The sequence below is a fragment of the Maniola jurtina genome, chromosome 1 (assembly GCF_905333055.1).
Source record: "Maniola jurtina chromosome 1, ilManJurt1.1, whole genome shotgun sequence".
Taxonomy (NCBI): domain Eukaryota; kingdom Metazoa; phylum Arthropoda; class Insecta; order Lepidoptera; family Nymphalidae; genus Maniola; species Maniola jurtina.
In genome coordinates, this window is record NC_060029.1 from 8,254,989 (window position 1) to 8,274,003 (window position 19,015).

Genomic DNA, 19,015 nt, shown 5'->3' on the forward strand with positions numbered 1-19,015 from the left:
TGAGCTGAGTAGATACCAGCCGGCGTAACTTAAAATTTGAGTTTTGCTATCGAATCTATCGATCTATTTGCTGAGACCAAAGTAAGTTAGGTACCTACCTAGTATTGTTCAGTTAACAAAACGAATTTGAAATTCCCGCGTAATTTTCTTCACTGCGTACCTACCTAGTGCGTTTTTTTTTATTCTCTCGTCTGGCTTTACAAAGATTAGCCAATGTCAAGTTTGTAGATATTTTCAAGTTAGGGAAACTATAAAGTTACCTAAGTAAGGACTTCGTCTGTACCGGTGCTCGCCGACATACGCACGGCGCCCCTATATAGCGCTTCCCAGTTAGTTCCAGCATGGTTCTAGCACCAAAAACGCCAGTGAAACACAAAAACCAGCCACTTTAAACAAAAAAAAAAACGCTCCAAAAAGGCACCACACGCGCGCCATGAAACGCTACACAGACAAAGTCCACCTAGCGCGTAGCCCTCAAACTCAAACAGTCCTGTGTTGCCAGATCGCCCGATATAAGACGATTTTAATCTTTTTAACCCCCGATCCAAAAAGAGGGGTGTTATAAGTTTGACGTGTGTATCTGTGTATCTGTCTATGGCATCGTAGCTCTCAAACTAATGAACCGATTTTAATTTAGTTTTTTTGTTTGAAAGGTGGCTTGATGGAGAGTGTTCTTAGCTATAATCAAAGAAAATCGGTTCAGCCGTTTGAAAGTTATCAGCTCTTTTCTAGTTAATGTAACCTTCACTTGTTGGGGTGATATAAATTTTTAATTTACACTTGTAATAAAAATTGTTACCTAACAAAATAAGTTATAGCTATTTAAAGACATTTTTAGATCCGTTGGTATATTATTATTTTACATATTGATTTGTTTTTCTTTTTCAGGATCAGCAGTCAATTTATTCAATCAACAATTATTATTACGATTCTTTTTAAGCTTAACTAATGGGACAAGAAAACTGTTTAAATTTTTGTATAATAAAGTGCCATATTAACCTGTGTACCTTATTACTTTTATTTTCCACGAAAAATAAGGAAATGTTACTTTTCTCGTGAAAATGTTACATTTTGAGATGTCTCGTGTTACAATTGACTATCTGCCACTGGCAACACTGGTGGTACTTCACTATCACTAATCGTAATCGTTCAATTCAACCCCGCCGATTGCAGATTTATTTTAATTGCATGGTATTTAATTAATGTAATTTTACAATTTGAATTTACCTTATTTCTTTCTGGCGAATGCTATAAATTCTGCTGCCCCACTGTAGCCCGTAAGTCAGTAGTTCAAGGTTCAATTTTAAAGGTTGCAATTGAAATGGGCAACCATTGCACTTGGCTAAGCTGCGATAAGACAATTTAAGGCTGGTAATTTTAATTGTTTTTAAATATTTTTATCGTCTTATTAAAGTCTTATTTTTGTCAACAGTTCTGGCATAAAAGTATTAAGTATATGAAACTAGAAGATGTCTACCAAGAATGACGAAAATGCATTGCGATATAGGAGAGCTCAAAGTGTAACAACAGCTGAAGAAATTACAGAAAAAGAGAAGAAAGCTCGCAAGTCTCAGTTAGATAAACCGTAAGTTATCCCTGAAATAAAAAAATGTTCTAAAATATATATTATTTATTTACATACATAACTACACAGAAATCCAAAATCTGTGCTTACCTACTTATTATATTATTAAGTCCAGCTGTGGACGTCCATTATATAATATTAATAATATGAAAGTGCGTCTGTGCGATTTAACTTTATCCAGATACATAATATGTACCAGGGACAAAGGCACAGGCAAAAGCTCGGGAATTATGCAAGCTATAATATTATATTGAATATCAAAATTGTATCAAAGCTATTGCAAGATAATTTTATATGTTTTCAGAATACATAAACCTCGGGATTCATTATTTTCATGGAGCTCAGAATTTACAAACTTTACTGGATTAGTAAACTGGGGCTTCCTTATGCTGACAGTCGGAGGACTTCGCTTGTGCCTTGAAAATTTCATAAAGTTAGTGATCACATTAATTAAGGAGCTTGTGAACGAAATTGTGTTATTACAATAACAATACTTATTAAATATGAACTAATTTCTGACCAAAATGGCTTAGAACTATGCCAAAACTGAGTCCCAAGTTCGTGATTTCAATCAAAACAGTATACTCGTAATTGCAATGCAGTTTCAACAGCTTTAATTCAGTTTTTTTGCTCTTCCTTTATACCTTCCTGTATATTTTTATACATATTTCCACAATACTAGAAATTAAGGTTGTGGAATGGAATAGAAACTTTATTACCTTCTTCACTCATGAGTTATTGGGTGATGCAATATGCCATTTTACTGTAATCGCCCAGCTCTCATAATACTAAGTTTTAACTTGTGATTTGTGGGTTCAAACTTGGTTGTTCAAAAACTATGTCCAATAAATTAAAATGGTGATATTTTAAAATTACAATTATGTAAACTTTTAAAACTATGAGTGTTCCAAACGCACTGTCTGAGAAGAAGATTATAATAAACTGGGTTTAAAAAAAACCTTTACGTTGTATGACAGGATCAAATTCATTAAATCGATTCAGGATCATATATCAATTAATAGTATTTTTAATTACTATAATTAATTTATTGTTATGTTTTATGGGTATGATCCCTTCAGGCGATGAAGTTTTCTTGTAATAATAACACAAATCTAATATTGTATATTCCTAACATGCTTTTATATATTTTAGATATGGAATCCGCGTGAATCCTTTTGAATGGATTATTGTATTAACTGGCTACGACAAAGGAGACAACCAGCAGTACCCCTCTGTTATATTACTGACTTGTAAGTACATAATTACTTTACCACCTATTTTATGAAGCATCATTATACTGCTTGCCTACTTTCTAGAATAACAACTCTTTTCTACAAGAATATCCATTACCTAATACTTCTGGTCCCTATAATACAGGCTGTTCTAGCTTAGGGGCCAGGACTCCATGAAACGCATGTACTTAATAAATTTAATAAATAAATTTTCATTTCATTTAGATAGTCTAATTTTTTTTCACTAATAGTTTAAGTTACAAATCTTTAGTATTAAAAAACCATTCAAGTGCGAGTCAGACTCGCACACAAAGGGGTCCATACCATCATAGACAAATAAAACTAACATTTTTGCGATAAAACCATCAATTTACGGTTTTCGGAGTTTTCCCTTTACTTGTGCTATAAGACACTGCTATCTGCCAAATTATGTAATTCTAAGTCAACAGGAAACAACCAATAGGCTTTGATTACCTTGACGGGTTTTGACAGGCAGTCAGAGAATGAAGTGATCCAATAAGAGGTTTTTTATCAGGTGATATGGAAATACAGAACCCTAAAATATATTCTAAGCGTTTCTTTTTTATTCCAGTTAGTGTGGTGCCTGCAGTTGTCTGTTTATTAATTGAAAAGGCTATAGCTGTGGTGAGTTACATACTTTTTGGGTCAAACTTTGTGTAGTAAAATTAATAATGCAGTTAGACGTATAGATTGAGTTTAGCTAAAACTTTATTTCTCACTAATTTGTTATTTTAGCACTCTTTCTTTTAGAAAAACAAAGATTCCGACGAATTGAGAACCTCCTCCTTTTTTCGAAGTCAGTTAAAAATATAGGGATTACATTATTACTGATAGGTACTAGATTGGTTGAAAATTGTGTTCATGTAAATACACTAGACAGGGCTTTTAAACAAAAAAAATAATAATTGTGAAATGGAGCCCGCTTTTGCTTATAACTTATGGCCAGTGCCATCTTGACACCTTCATAGAATATGATTTTTCTCAGGATGGCTCATCTAGGTACACTCTATTATTATTGTTATAAGTAAGTAATTAAACAATTTTAACACTTGTATTTCCAGGATATCATAACACCAAAAACTGGCATTGGCCTCCAAGTGTTCAATATAGTAGCGGAGATAAGTCTTCCAGTGATAGTATTGTATTTTAAAGGACCAGAATTCAGTTTTGGTATGTATCAAAATATTACTGACTAGATAATGCCCGCGAATTCGTCCCTGGATTGAGATTTTTTTAAATCCCGTGAGAATCCTCTGACCTGGCGCAATGGTAAGCACTGTGGTCTAATTATTGAGAAGTCTCGGTTTCCACTCCCGACAGGGGTTTGGGATGTTATAATTCTCTGGTCTGGTCTGGTCTGGGAGGCTTGGCCGTGGCTAGTTACCACCCTACTGGCAAAGCGGTGCCGCCAAGCGATTTAGCGTACCGGTATGATGCCGCGTATAAAAAAGGGGTATGGTTTTAATTAAAACTGCCATACCCCTTCCAGGTTAGCCCGCTTCCATCTTAGACTGCATCATCAGTCATCACTTACCACCAGTTTAGATTATAGTCGAGGGCTAACTTGTATCTGAATAAATTAAAATAAAAGTATTTTTGATTTTCCAAGACAAGAGTAGCCGTTTTGTAGCGAGATGCAAGTTATTTCTTTTCCAATGGAGGACCGTCAAATAGTAACAGACAGACAGACAGACTTTTGCAGTTATAAAACTTTCTGATTCGAATTAAGGACCTCTAGTTTTTTGAAAATAAAATATAGCCATGTTAGAAAGGAATAATGTAGCATTTTACTGGTGAAAGAATTTTCAAAATTGGTTCAGTAGTTCTAGAGACTACCCACTACAAACAAACATACATACTTTACCTCTTTATAATATTAGTATAATAGATACCTACGTATAATGTGATTGTACGCTTTGTACAAACGTGATGCCATATTATGAGACAATTCTAGACTATGATTTGTTACAGAAATAGAAAAATTTCTTGTAAATAATGCATTTAGTTTTATGCTTGTCATTCATCAATACCTACCTAGTTTTATACATTTATTTTGTATTAGTTTGTAATAATGTTGACCCTTAGTAGTGGCAAGGGCAAAACTTAAATGCGTACTATGTTAGTCTATGATTAACAATATGCATACTCATTACTCGTACCTATTATTTTCTTTTGTATTCATGGTCACAGGAAACATGATAAATTAGTCATATATAAACGAAAACGGTGACTGACTGACTGATCTGATCTGTCAACGCACAGCTCAAACAACTACATGGATCAGGCTGAAATTTAGCATGCAGATAGCTATTAAGACGTAGACATTTGCTAAAAAAGGATTTTTGAAAATTCGACTCCTAAGAAGGCAAAAATATAGGGGTATGAAAGGGGTATATATAGGGGTTTGAAATTTGTGAAGTACACGCGGATGAAGTTGGATAAGCTAGTATCTAATGTTCGGCCATCCCTAGATTATAGTTCAGCTTTTCTTTTCAGTGGGAAAAACAACCGTATGCATGATATATTTGGTGCTATTCTTAAAATTGTGGAGTTACGTTCAAACTAACCATTGGTGCAGACAGGGGAAGAAAACACAACAATATAAAAACACTTTACGTCGACAAAGTTTATCAGAGCCTAATTGGAGTAAGTTTTATTTCAATACTTGATGCTGACGTATGGCATCCATCATCGTGGATTTTTTTTAAAGATTACGGTTGTCAGTCTCCAGAATGCGAACTGCTTCTGTGCCGAATTTTATCAAAATTGGTTGAGTAGCTGAGAAAATATGTATAACAAACAAATTGACATTTTGAACTTATAACATGTATATGGAAGATAGTATGGTAAGAAAATAAATATTAAATAGATATCTAGAAGTAATCTACTAGTATACTATAATACACTTCTAAAAAAATATTTGCGAATCTGTCCAGAAACTTCGAAAACCACTTTTTTTGTCATTTTTTATAAAAATTCATAGGCTATACATAATTTGAGGGTGTAAATCCCCACTACCAAAGGTTTACAGGAAGAGAATATTTCTAAGTATTAAGTTTGCCTATGTGCATTCTATTTTCACATGCAATAAAGAATATAAAACATTTGCAGATAACCTAGTTAACGCGGAACAAGAGAGTAAGTAGAATTAAACATGATATCACATACAGCACTTTTTATCTATCTTTTGCACTTTGAATTTCTGTATATTTTTTGTGGCTTTGCCATATTATGTATATAAGTATGTATATTATTAGGTTTTTCTTTATATTTATATTATTATAGTATATGCTTTGTAACTAAACTAATAATACATATTTTTGTGTGGTTAATAGTTTTAGGTGTGATTAAAATTGTGTAAAGATATGCATAATATAGTAGAAGCATTGTAACTCATATTATTATAATTTCAAAGCTATGAATATTAATTTGAATAACTAGTCGCAAAGCTGTCTATGCTTTAGCTTAGTGTGTCAAGAAGATTATTTTAAGTAACGTTAAAGGCCGAGTTATATGTAACGTGCACGGGTCGGGACGGGAAGATCTCTTGAACTACTATTGGATAACTCGAAAACGGACTAGACGGGACGTTCTAGTTATCCAATAGAGGTTCAAGAAACACCCTCGTTCCGTCCCGTGCACGTGCTACGTATAACTCGACCTTAAAGCTAGAACCGCACTATGTCGCACTAGCAAGAGGCTAAGGTACCAAAATATTCTCCGGGTTCAACTCTGCCGCATCGCGCCTCGCCGCTCCGCTGCCGCGTCGTTGTAATGCGGTTGGTTTCATATGAATCAATAGAAATAATATTATTGTTGTCGCGCCGCTGGAAAAAGTAAAGTTTACTTTTCTCAGTAGTTGTCTTTGTTGCTAAAATAATGACTAATTTAATAAAGAATTGATCAATGATAATGATTTTATTATCATTGATCAATTCTTTATTAAATTAGTTGTGTGAATGATTTTATTATCAAGTTGTACTGGTCACCCAAAATTCACAACGCTGCCGCGGTGCGGGTGTGGCAATCATAATTAAACGTCATTTTATGACAATGTTATTTAAAGCCATTTCCTAACGGACTTGCGTTGGTGTGTTGATTTTATTTTTTATTTTTATCACGAGCTTCTTTAGTGTTCATTCGCATGTCGTTGTCTGCAGAGCCCTTAGAAGACGAGAAAGCAGATGGGAAATCCGGTTTGGTGAAATACCCTGATAATTTGAACCTCAAAGACCTTTTCTACTTCATTTTGGCACCCACCCTTTGCTACGAATTGAATTTCCCGCGCACGACACGGTGAGACCTGCATGTATGAACCCTAGCACACACCTGTGTAGTCTTACGTAGTCTATTATACTCATTTTGAATATATTAGTGTATTAATATGTTAATATAGTATTATATGGTTTAGTGGTTGCACGTGTTTGTATGTATTTAGCAGGCGAATATGGTCGAGTGTGGTAATTATAGCGAGCGCGGACCTCTAGTGTAGCTTCTGGATCGGATATGGTCTCTCAAACTATTCTTCGATTCTCGCTTCGCTTCACTCGGCCTCGTAGGCTGGCTTCATTCAACCTTCGCGAGCTTCTGGCTTCGCGCTTTACAAAAACAATAAGTGTAGGAAAGACTACGTGATATAGCTGCACCAAATTCAGCCTAATAAATAATGCATAAACATTATTTATTGAATATGATTATTTATTCCAGCGATAAACCTTAATCTCTTAACAAATATATTAGGTGACACTAAGCGTCTGAACGCGTCATGGCTTTTCTCCATTACCACAACACGTGGGCTGTTTTTTCGCCCAATGAGCGTTGTCGGTTATTGTACCTAGCATTTTTCACTTAGATACTTTCGATAAGTTTTCATAATTATTGTAATGTTTCAGTATCAGGAAGAGGTTCTTAATAAAGAGGATTATTGAAGTTGTTTTTGGCGTGAACTTAGTCCTTGCACTGTTCCAACAATGGATGATCCCATCCGTCACAAATGCGGTGGATCCGTTCTCACAGATGAGTGTCATCAAGATAACTGAACGACTACTAAAACTTGCCGTGAGTTGTATGATTTTAATACTAAGTCTACTGCAGTTTCATAAAAGTTTCCACGTTACATTTATAATAAACTATCGACCCGCCCTGGCGCACGAGACATTTTAAACAATTATCGTCATATTCAAAGCAATATTATAAACTACACGTAAGTATAAACCTTCATCTTGAATCACTATCTACATATTGGAAAAAACCGCATTAAAATCCGCTTAGATATTTTAAACTACGCAACGTTTAAAAGTTCCGAGTTTAAAAATGTATAAATGAAACATTAAATTACATCCAATTACATTGCATCCAATACTGATCTTTTATCATTGAAATACTGCAACCCATTTGAAACAACACTATTAATTTTCTATTACAGGTGCCAAATCACTTGATTTGGCTGTGTTTTTTCTACCTCAGCTTCCACTCATTCCTCAACCTAATGGGCGAGTTGTTGCACTTCGCGGACCGCAACTTCTACAATGATTGGTGGAACGCGAACAACATCGCCGAGTTCTGGAGCTCGTGGAACATGCCAGTGCACGTGTGGGCTGTGCGCCACGTGTACATCCCCATCACGGGGCTGGGCTTCAGCAAGGCCGCGGCTAGCATTGTGGTCTTCTTTATATCCGCCTTCTTCCACGAATACTTGGTGAGTGATGTTGTCTTATTGTGGAGTTCTGGAGCTCGTGGAGCATGCCAGTGTACGTGTGGGCGTGCGCCACGTGTCCATCCCCATCTCTCTTTAGGTCTTCTTTATCCACCTTACTCTTTACCTTACTCTTTAGGCCTTTTTCCACGAATACTTGGTGAATGATATTTTTGTAATTAAGCATTGAGATAATTTGCAAATGTAATAAGATTTGCACATAGAGCGCAGAGGGATTCCTAGCTTTGTATTGGATTTTACGATACGTCCTTAACGACCCTAACGATCAAATCACGGCAACTCTTCCGCTCTTGTAGGCCAATATACTCAAACTGTATATGTAATATGTGCACTGGAACCTCGTTTTCACTGGCGAAGATGAGGTCACCCGAACATAGACTCACGCTACGGCCTCGCGGGCGTCCAAAAAACCCATACACCCCAACATCATCCATAAGATATCTCATCACTTATTCTGACGGCCGTATTCACAAACGTTACTATGAGGTCTCACAGTAAGCTCGAACGCATAGTGTAGGTTCCACCAATCAGATCATTGTAAATTGACGTGACACAGTCATCTGATTGGTGGAACGGACACTGTGCGTTCGAGCGCACTATGAGACCTCATAGTAACGTTTGTGAATACGGGTGTGAGATCATTTCGAGTAACGGCGTACTCGATCCGCAAAAAAAGATACCTGCATTATTTTCACTGCATTTCATTTTAAATTATTGCACTGTTTTCCTATCTCTTACAGGTAAGCGTACCGCTGCATATGTTCCGCATATGGGCATTCCTCGGTATGATGGCTCAGCCGCCGCTGTCGGTGATCTCCAAGCTGGTGCAGGCGCGGCTGGGCGCGCGCTGGGGCAACATCCTCGTGTGGAGCTCGCTCATCCTCGGCCAGCCGCTCGCCATCATGATGTACTATCACGATTACGCAATCTTGCATTTCACGCCCAAGCAATAATGCATTGGCATCACGAACAAAAGAGCTCTTGAACCTGCGCAGTGAGTGATTTTTCGATCTACTTGGTGGTATGAGCCTCGCGATTAGTTCACCCGTCAACCTATCGTTTTGTCGTCAACCAAAGAGCAGTCCAGGGTGCTTAATATAACATTCTGTATATCACTAACATTGATAAAATTCTAGCATCGAAAACACAATAACATCAGAGTAAAATGACCCTAAAATTTCCTTAATTTTGAAGTGAATAATTCAGTATCATCGATTGTTATTTCGAAACGTTTCCGTTTGTCGCTCCTGTTATAGATGTTTGGACGAATTTGAGCGTTAAAAAAAGGCAAGTAAGGCTTATTTTACTGTAAAGCAGTGTTTTGATGCTCGAATTCTATCAACGTGGTTGAGATGTAAAAACTAAAATCTCATACAGAGCTCTTTACTTAAAAACAACTGTAGCATTTATTTTATCGGTTTCTATTCTATGGCATGATAGCAAATAATATATAAATAGGGGTAACATTAAATAAAATGCACTTGCAAACGGTTTTTATAGTTTTTGAAAATGGGAAATGAATAATTTTAAAGCTAGTATTACGCTTTTAAGGTTATCTTATCTTACTAATCGAGACTGAAATAACCTCAAAAGCGTAGTATAACCATAATACCATATAACCATGTTAATATACGTATTATAGAGAAAATTGTCGTCTACGCGAGAATTCTATATTTTCCTGTATTTTGGATTTGTTGCATTTTAAAATTGGCTACTAATATAATATCTTGTCTTCCTAACTTAATTTTAGATAAGTATAATCGGATGGTATTTGAATTCCAAAGAGATTACATGACAAATATATGTGGCCATAATTTGTTTATACCTTAATACTTTTTTTAAGTAAAAGTAAAGGTGTCGTTTTTTATGATGATGATTATTATTATTACAGTAGTGAATTAAAAAAAGTTGTCATCTGTTATTTTTTACTTAGGTTTAAGAATTTAATGTTATTTAAATGTTTACAAACTTTGAGGTGTCTATGTAGAAAGTTATAATCTTAAGTTAAGATTATAGTTATAATCTTCTATAACAAAATTCCTCAGTCAATTTTGGACTTGCCTTTACACAGGTTCAAAAAATCTATTAAAAATATGCTCTTGAGAAAAGCATATTATACTATCGAAGATTATGTAAATGATAAAAAAGCGTGGATTTGAACTTCGATTCGCTCCAGCAATGCGCAGGACTTCAATTGCTTTTATACATGGCATAATATTGTATATCAAATCTTTGAAAAGAGCAACCGCCGAGTTTCTTGCTGGTTCTTCTCGGTAGGAAAGGCATTCCGAACCAGTGGTAGATGCTTTTGACGATTCGAAAGAACTTGTAAAAGTCTAATTGAATAAAAACATTTTGAATTTTGAATTTTGAATTTTTGAAAGACTGAAGATAAACGATTTAAAGCTAGAATTTGCGAACGGTTATCTGTGTGCTTAGAATATTATTAGATTTTCACTTATTGCGGTTTCACCCTTCGAAGTGTATACACTTAGCTATAAATGCATACATTTTGAGAACTCACTCGCCATATTTGCTCTATGTGTCAACTCTTATGTCATAAATACAGTTCACTATTAAATCAAGGACTAAAATCGTACTTTTGACATGACAGTTAACAGAGCAAATATGGCGAGTGAGTTCTCAAAATGTACACATCACATTATTTACTGTCTATTAAACCGCGTCCACACCAATAAAACGTTGGGTTCGGTATCGGGTTTCGAATTCCGATTTATGCGCAATTTTCTAAAATATATTTATTCTTTTACATTAAACGCGTGGCAGAATATGGCTCAAACCCTTCTCACTCTGAGAAGAGACCTGTGCTCAGTATTGGGCCGGCAATGGGTTGATCATGTCACATTAAACGCACGTGCTCTGCTATCGGTCGGTTTTGACGAACATTTTAGGAAATTATGCCGCATCGTGTTTTCTTGCGGTTATCCTCATTTTAAAACCCAAACGTTGTCGCATTCCGAAGCCTTCGCGTTCACCTACAACACAAAACACTACTCAAACTTTTATTAGTATGAACGAGGATTTATGTCATTGTAGATCTTGCTTTTTCCAAAGCAATAAAGCAATAAATATGCAATAATGACCCAGAACTCAACTTTTCATAGTCTGTAGTAAAAAGTCTCGAAGCTCGCAAACCATCAAACTGAATATTATTTTGAAAGAAAGTGCCTATTTTCTAATTCTATACATTCCTGTTCTTAAATATCTATTGAAAATATTGTAATATTATTCTTTATCATTTGTACTTTGTTGTTGTGTTTATTACTCATTTTTGGTCGACAACATGAAGAAATAATACAAAGCCTGCTTAAGATTTGGAATAATATTATTATGTATATAAATAATTTTTTTACACAATATATATAACTCAAATAAATAAAATCACTGATGTACCTATTTGTAAATTTTAGCCAGAATATTTTAACAGAATTTACTATTTGTAAGCCATTAATTAAGTTTTACTTTCATTACTATGGAGTTAATATTTATTAAAGAAAATAGTATTTTATAAGGTTTTTGAAAAAGTATATGGGTGTTATATCAAATGCAATATAATAATATTTTGGGTATTAGAATTTAAGCATTTTAACAGTTTTTATATTAATTCCTTGTTTTTAATAATATGAATAATTTACATTCTAAATATTTGGTATAATACTTATAATTTATGCCAAAACATACGAATTTATGGTTCAAAGTGCAAAATACTGTGATATGCATTTTAATATTCAATGTTTTATGTATTTATTGTAAACTAATCCTGCAATAATTAATTATATAATATTTCAACTGTTACTTTTTTCAATAAAAGCATGGTATAATTAACAATCTTTTCATTACTTTTGTACCCAGTTTAACTGTAGCTATTTAATGTAATGACATGAGAAGCAACTTGAAAATAGTAGGTATATGCGAAAGTTATTTGAAAAACCTGATGGTCTGGGTCCAACCGGCTAGGTCCCAATAGAAAACGGTTTAGTATTTGAATCTAGAATTGATTTTCCTTAACTGAATTAAAGACGAACAAATCGCTGAAATCATTGAAAACTGCGAAACTCCTTAAGGAAAATATGTAAGCGTCGCTACACAAAAAAGTATCGCTACACAGTAGGTAAACATAACCTTTAGGACATTATTATCACATCGCATCGCATCGCCTACGCATTGCATCTGTGAGAAGTGTTTTATCTATTTTTAAATCTGCCAAGAAAATTGTTGACGAAAAAGTGGCCTCTAAGACCTAAGGCCTAAGGCCTAGGACCTAATACAGACGGCCTTTCGTGAGTTCAAAATTCAGCAGTTAATTTTTAACCCCCAACCCAAAAAGAGGGGTGTTATAAGTTTGACGTATGTATCTGTGTATCTGGCTGTGGCATCATAGCTCCTAAACTAATGAACCAATTTTAATTTTGTTTTTTTTTTTTGTTTGAAAGGTGGCTTGATCGAGAGTGTTCTTAGCTATAATCCAAGAAAATCGGTTCAGCCGTTTGAAAGTTATTAGTTCTTTTCTAGTTACTGTAACTTGTCGGGGGTGTTATAAATTTGTAATTTACACTAATTGTTAGTATTATGTATCAGGCAAAGATCTATCTATTTATAAGTTGTTAATACTCTTAAGTTAGCCTGATCAAGTGGTGTTAGTAAACATTTAATTGCTTAAGCGTGCAACCTCTGACTTGGCAATATGACATGTGCACAAGCCAATGAACGATAATCTGATTGAATCGAAGGTCGGTGCATATCACTACAAGATTTCGCTAGCTAATACAATGTAAGCGCAAGTGGATTATAAATATTATAATTTTCCTTACCTACTCTTAAATTTAAGTAATCTTGGACAACAGAATTCATCCTTACTGAATTCAATTGTATCCCATTTTTACCCGAGTGCGGCAAAACCAAAAGGAAGGGTATGATTTTAGCAGTCTATGTATGTATCTATGTTTGTATCCAGATTCTGTGTGTTCCACCGTATCGCCTCAACTACTGGGTCGATTTTGATGAATGAGGTGTCAATTGATTCGTTGTAAAGGTCCGGGTGATATAGGCTACATTTTATACGAAATAATTGACCTAACAGATGTTACATCAAAAAAAGTGGAGTCTCCAAAAATTTTTTTTTGCTGTTGTATCGAGTGGGATGTCAAATGAAAGAGGAGACCATGAATATAAGTGTACTACAACATTGAAATATACCAAGTGACAGAAAAACAATTTTACCTACTATAATATTTCAACGTTTATTAAGACGATCGCAGTCGGGTTTTAGTTTTCAACTTTGTTAAAAGACAGGCATAGTGTCCGGGTAGGAAGTGAGGGAGGCAGATCAATTGATGAAGAGGCTTCGATAGAGCGGTACGTGTCCCGCCGCCGGGAGCCGCCACTCGACGCGCTATCGCTCTACCTGTGACGCTTGAGCTTTATTGTTTGACATCAAGAGATACAACGAAAAAAACTCATTTGGGATTCTAATTTTCACTCGAGGGGAGGGCATTTTTAAAATTATTTTTGCTATTGTCGACCGGCTCTGATGAGTTGCATCCGTTATTTGCGGCTGGAGTTAAAAATGGTTAAGTATCTATTCGTAATGGATGTTGGCCTTTATTGAATACCTAAGTACTACATGCAGATGCCCCAGTAAGTTTCGGTTTCTTTTAAAATATCGTAGGAATTCTTTGATCTTCCGGAATTAAAAGAACCTACTATTTGTTTGTGGGATGCAAGCTATTTCTGCGTCAAATAAATAGATGATGCCCGCGGATTTCTTCTGTGTGGACTAAGGTTTTTAAAATCCCGTGGGATTATTTTCCGAGACAAAAGCAGCCTATGTCCCTTCTCAGGGATGCCCCAATTTATTTATCGCATCGATGTATTTATCGGCTTAATACGAGATAATACTATACCAGAAAGAATAACGTGTTGGATTTTATCTCACTGTTAGACCTTCAAATATCAAATCGTATGATAATATAATTAGGCAACGAATTCTAAGAAAATGTTGAATTATTCTTTTCTTTTTCAGAATTTAGAAATGAAAATGTCAATGAAAATAGATTTTTCTTTGCTAGGCCCCTGCCTAATTAACAGAATGCGGAAACCGAGAACAAATAGAGAGCTATTCTGTGTCAGTACCTACCTACTTGTTAGTTGTTCGGGAGGTGAGAAGGGCACGCCGCCCGGTAGGTAATCATGTAATAACATTTGCGGCAGCGCCCCGCTAACAATGTTGACCGTGGCGAGCAAACAGCGCCGTCAGCCCACGGTTCGCTGCACTCGCACTCCGTGCCGCTGCCAACTGCCGCAGCGCTAACGAAACCTCGTCTAGGTACGTACCTAGGTATAAACTAGGTAAATATTAATCGATATGTTTTATCGGAAAATTGTAAGAAAAGTCTTACTTTTAGGGTTCTGTACCTTAAAAGGAAAAACGGAACCCTTATAGGATCACTTTGTTGTCTGTCTGTCTGTTTGTCTGTCCGTCCGTCCGTCCGTCGTGTCTGTCAAGAAAACCTATAAGGTACTTCCCGTTGACCTAGAATCATGAAATTTGGCAGGTAGGTAGGTCTTATAGCACAAGTACAGGAATAAATATGAAAACCGCGAATTTGTGGTTACATCATTAAAAAAAAATTAAAATGTGTTTCAATTTTCAAAGTAAGATAACTGTACCATGTGGGGTATCATATGAAAGGGCTTTACTTGTACGTTCTAAATCAGACTTTTATTTATTTTTATGCATAATAGTTTTTGATTTATCGAGCAAAATGTCGGAAAAAATACCCGAGTACGGAAACCTCGGTGCGCGAGTCTGACTCGCACTTGGCCGGGGTTTTTTAGTGGAAAAAAGAAAAGCCGTGATACTAGAACACGTCGATCGTCGTTCGTCACCGCAAGATTAGAGAATCGCCGGATGCACGTTTTAATCCCGGCCTAGTAGGCACCTCTGGCACAGAATGTTGTTGTAGTTGTTATAATATATAGTGGTTCGACGAAGAAAATAGACGAAGGTCTACACAGAAAAATCGTGCTGTAACCGGTCATGAGCCACCCGGGATCTCTATTATAGTAATGCTGGGACATTTACCACGAGATTAAAGGCGTCGCATCGGGCTACTGTGTCTTCTTATAAGTACAGCGGCTCTGGGTTTGATTTTTCAAGGTCTCGACTTTTATTTGCTATCGAGGTACAGATACGTGGGTAGGTACTAGGTACCTAGGTAGGCAGTATAGGTAGGTACCTCTATATCATAATCGTCATCATCATCATCATCATATACCGATAGACGTCCACAGCTGGACACCGGTCTTTTGTTGGGACTTTTGCACGCCACGATCTTGCGCCCCCTGAATGCGACTTTAGGTACTCTGTATGATTTTCAGGAAAAATTAACCTACCTACAGACCTACCCCATTCTAACGAAATCAGTAATGCGATGTGTAAAGCCTTAAAGGCTAAAGACATCTATCGTCATTTTAATCTACGTACTAAGTGGGTACCACTAATCATTATATTTTCGTTCAGATTTTGGCTTTAATTAACTACAGTTCATATAGGCTTTTAATTATATCGGTTGTGGTTACAATAATGGGCGCATCGCTTCAATTATTTGCGGATAATAAGGAAGGGTTAAATGTTTAGAGTGCGCGCAGGTCGGTGATTAGGTAAATGTGATTCGGGATTACGCTGACTTGTTAACCCCTCCGGCTTCAGCCACGCGTGAAATCACTTTGTTCTAATGTTAGCCACCTATCTGCCACGGACCACGGTTTATTATTATGAATCGTTATTTATTAGAGAGACTATATTATTCTACAAATCGATTATTATTATTTTGCCATAATAAACAATGTTTCTTGCAATCAACTGGTTTTTAATATTGCTACTTATCTACCATTTTTTGTTGTGTATTAGATCTTGTTTCTTATAAGGGAGATATACGTACCTAGGTATTCCTGTAAGTATTAGGTACATGATAGTTACCTAGCAGGAACCTATGGCGTGGAAGGTATTATTTTGCTGGTAAGAACTCCTCGAGATGTTGCCTTCCATGTTGCGATATTCACAGGTACAAGGCAGGTAGGCAGGTAATTACCTAAATGTAAGTATGTATTGCTATTATTACACACTAAATGTAGGTTGTCTCATATAGGTAATAATATGCTGAGTTGTAAATGTGTGCCGTGTTTGTATTGTGATGTCTTGATGTTAGCGAACTTATGGTAGTAATGATAAAGGCTGTAGCGAGTGTTGCGCGCGTCGCATAACGTTATTGGAGTGGAGGGCGGAGTCTCGCGCCGCCCTGCGTCGTGGCGGCAGTCAGTTTCCGGCCGGCGCGCGCCCCGTACGGCTCCATGGTAGAACACACGCTCGTGGACGGCTCTCAGCCTGGTGCCATGCAAACTCTAACGCCTCAGCCGCATCGCGACACTGACGATGATCAACTCGCCGACGAGTACGTTCAAAATTTTGAGCTGGATCATCTCGAAGATCACAATCTCGTGAAACGCGAGCCGCTAAAGAGCGGTTGGCGCGATCTCGTAGAGTCCTTACCCGCCTGTGCCCGCGCTTACCGCCAATGGCCCGACACCGGCCCGTATCCGCAGCCTCACGTAGCGATCGCAGTAGATCCCAGTACGCCGCCAGAAACGCCGCCCGCGCTCGTAGGACGCAGCCCTTGTCGCGCTCCGCCCGTCGACGATATCGTTTGGCTGCCTCATATGCGAGAACCCCTCGACATGCGCACCGTTCCTTGTGGCAGCTACGAAGACTGGGACAGACGCGAGTGGAGGGAACAAGACCATCATGTCCAACAAGTCGGCATGCGCCCGCCCAGCTCGTGCTCCGCCATATCGCCGCGCGGCGGTCCGCACCCCTCGTACCAGCCCTCGTCCTGCGGAGACGACCTCATCAGTGACGACTTGCTTATGACCTTGAGCGTCCGCGAGCTCAACAAGAGATTGCACGGGTTCCCCCGAGACGACGTGACACGGCTCAAACAAAAACGGCGAACATTAAAAAACCGAGGGTACGCTCAAAATTGTCGAAGTAAAAGGCTCCTGCAGCGTCAAGAGCTCGAGTTGGCGAACCGCTCCCTCCAGAACGAGGTGCACCTGCTGCAGCTGAAGGTGGCGCGCGTGACGCACGAGTGCGACGTGCTCAAGCAGCGGCTGTCGCTGGTGGAGCGCGAGCACGCCGTGCCGCAGCACGCGGGGCACGCGCCGCCCACGCCGCACTCGTCGCCGGAGTTCTTCTCGGAGCTGTGACGGCAGGGCGCGGCGCCGCGCTCCGCCGCCGCCTCCGCCGCCGCTGCCTCCGCCGCCTCCTCCGCCGCGTGCGCCTGGCAGCGCTATTGAGCGACTGCGATGACGGACTGCTCGTGCTTTTGTTAAGTTTGAAAATTAATTAATTATTATCATCAGTTCCAGTTTTATAGTTTTTTTAATGGTGGAACATTGAAGCCGTGTCTTCTAAACGAGAAGGCTATTCAAACACCGTGTTAAATGTATGGTTGTGTCGTATATTCATAGCTTCGTTAAAGTATATTATGTATTATTAAAATTTATACATAAGTTAAAATGATGCAACTCATTAATCGATAAATTGTAAATAGTTACATAATATAATATCTAACGAATAATATTAACTACCTACCTAACTTTAGGATTTTTGTTTTCCTAATAAAATATTCTCAAACATTTTGTTATTCTTTTTATTTTGTCTCAATTAATAGGCCCCTGGTTATATTAATATATTTTACCGACTTATAAAAAGAAGGTTTTGTATTCGACACGTAAGCTAGTTTTGCTACGTTTCTCTAAACTAGAAAACCTATATTTATATAACATATAATTTTGATTTACAATTCAAAGCTATATTTAATTTTGATAATTGTTGGGGATCCCTACCCAAAGAGCTGGGTTGACACTATTAGATACAAAACCTCCTCCGCTGTCTGTCCGTCTGTCCGTCGTAGGACCTAATAGTTTCAATCATAATAGGTAGCCAGTTGGAGTTTTCAAAAAATAAGTAGTTACGTGCAACTAAGTAATATAGCCTCTACTTATAACAGCAAATAATAAAAATTAAAAAAATAGACGTACCTAAGAGAGTCTCCGTACAAAAACCTTTAAAAACAACCTTTTTTTAACTTCCAAAGTACGAAACACTCGGTGAGTTATACTTAGTCTGACTCGAACTTGAACTGGAACTCTGACCGATTTTTTATTTAGGTAGGTACTTTAAGGTAATGCTTTTATTTTCCGGGATAATTATACTTTATTATCCCGGAAATTTGTTGTTTGTCCCCGGGATGCAAGCCTTCGCCCACGTGGATTTAAGGGTTTAAAAACCCAGTGGGAAATCTTTGTTTATAAATAATAGACTTTGCCCTTCCCCTGCATGCAAGCTATATCTGTACCTACCACATCAAAATCGATTAA

At 37.3% G+C, this 19,015-nt stretch overlaps 3 protein-coding genes across 7 annotated transcripts in view; all 3 read left to right on the forward strand.

Moving 5' to 3' along the window:
* The window catches only part of LOC123868324 (nuclear fragile X mental retardation-interacting protein 1), a 15,623-nt gene extending 15,519 nt beyond the window's left edge, over positions 1 to 104 (forward strand). The window contains exon 4 of the mRNA XM_045910809.1: positions 91 to 104. The gene's annotated coding sequence lies outside the window, so the exon portion shown is untranslated. The remainder of the gene's footprint in view (positions 1 to 90) is intronic.
* Positions 105 to 1,118: 1,014 nt separating this feature from the next.
* On the forward strand, positions 1,119 to 10,530 carry LOC123868298 (diacylglycerol O-acyltransferase 1). 5 transcript variants are annotated; one of them, XM_045910766.1, is made up of 12 exons: positions 1,119 to 1,191; positions 1,433 to 1,585; positions 1,890 to 2,018; positions 2,738 to 2,835; positions 3,410 to 3,462; positions 3,900 to 4,008; positions 5,335 to 5,484; positions 5,950 to 5,976; positions 6,999 to 7,134; positions 7,731 to 7,896; positions 8,264 to 8,536; positions 9,295 to 10,530. In XM_045910766.1, the coding sequence occupies exons 2-12, from the start codon at positions 1,470 to 1,472 to the stop codon at positions 9,505 to 9,507; spliced, it is 1,470 nt and encodes a 489-aa protein (XP_045766722.1). In that variant the 5' UTR covers positions 1,119 to 1,191; positions 1,433 to 1,469; the 3' UTR covers positions 9,508 to 10,530. The 5 variants fall into 5 exon arrangements, with proteins under 5 accessions (XP_045766722.1, XP_045766713.1, XP_045766748.1 ...); XM_045910757.1 differs by having other exon boundaries at positions 1,129 to 1,277; XM_045910775.1 differs by having other exon boundaries at positions 1,141 to 1,185; positions 1,430 to 1,585.
* Positions 10,531 to 16,816: 6,286 nt separating this feature from the next.
* LOC123868346 (neural retina-specific leucine zipper protein-like) lies at positions 16,817 to 18,275 on the forward strand. The gene has a single exon (XM_045910836.1). It carries the CDS (start codon positions 16,928 to 16,930, stop codon positions 17,837 to 17,839), a length of 912 nt encoding a protein of 303 aa, XP_045766792.1. The 5' UTR covers positions 16,817 to 16,927; the 3' UTR covers positions 17,840 to 18,275.
* Positions 18,276 to 19,015: the final 740 nt, after the last annotated feature.

What these genes read in the sequence shown, in the direction of transcription:
- LOC123868298 (XM_045910766.1), top strand. Translation starts at nt 1,470, where the DNA reads ATGTCTACCAAGAATGACGAAAATGCATTGCGATATAGGAGAGCTCAA. An exon ending in TTTATCAGAGCCTAATTGGA is followed by an intron (nt 5,485 to 5,949) that starts GTAAGTTTTATT and finishes AAACATTTGCAG; the next exon opens with ATAACCTAGTTAACGCGGAA. An exon ending in AATTTCCCGCGCACGACACG is followed by an intron (nt 7,135 to 7,730) that starts GTGAGACCTGCA and finishes GTAATGTTTCAG; the next exon opens with TATCAGGAAGAGGTTCTTAA.
- LOC123868346 (XM_045910836.1), top strand. Translation starts at nt 16,928, where the DNA reads ATGGTAGAACACACGCTCGTGGACGGCTCTCAGCCTGGTGCCATGCAA.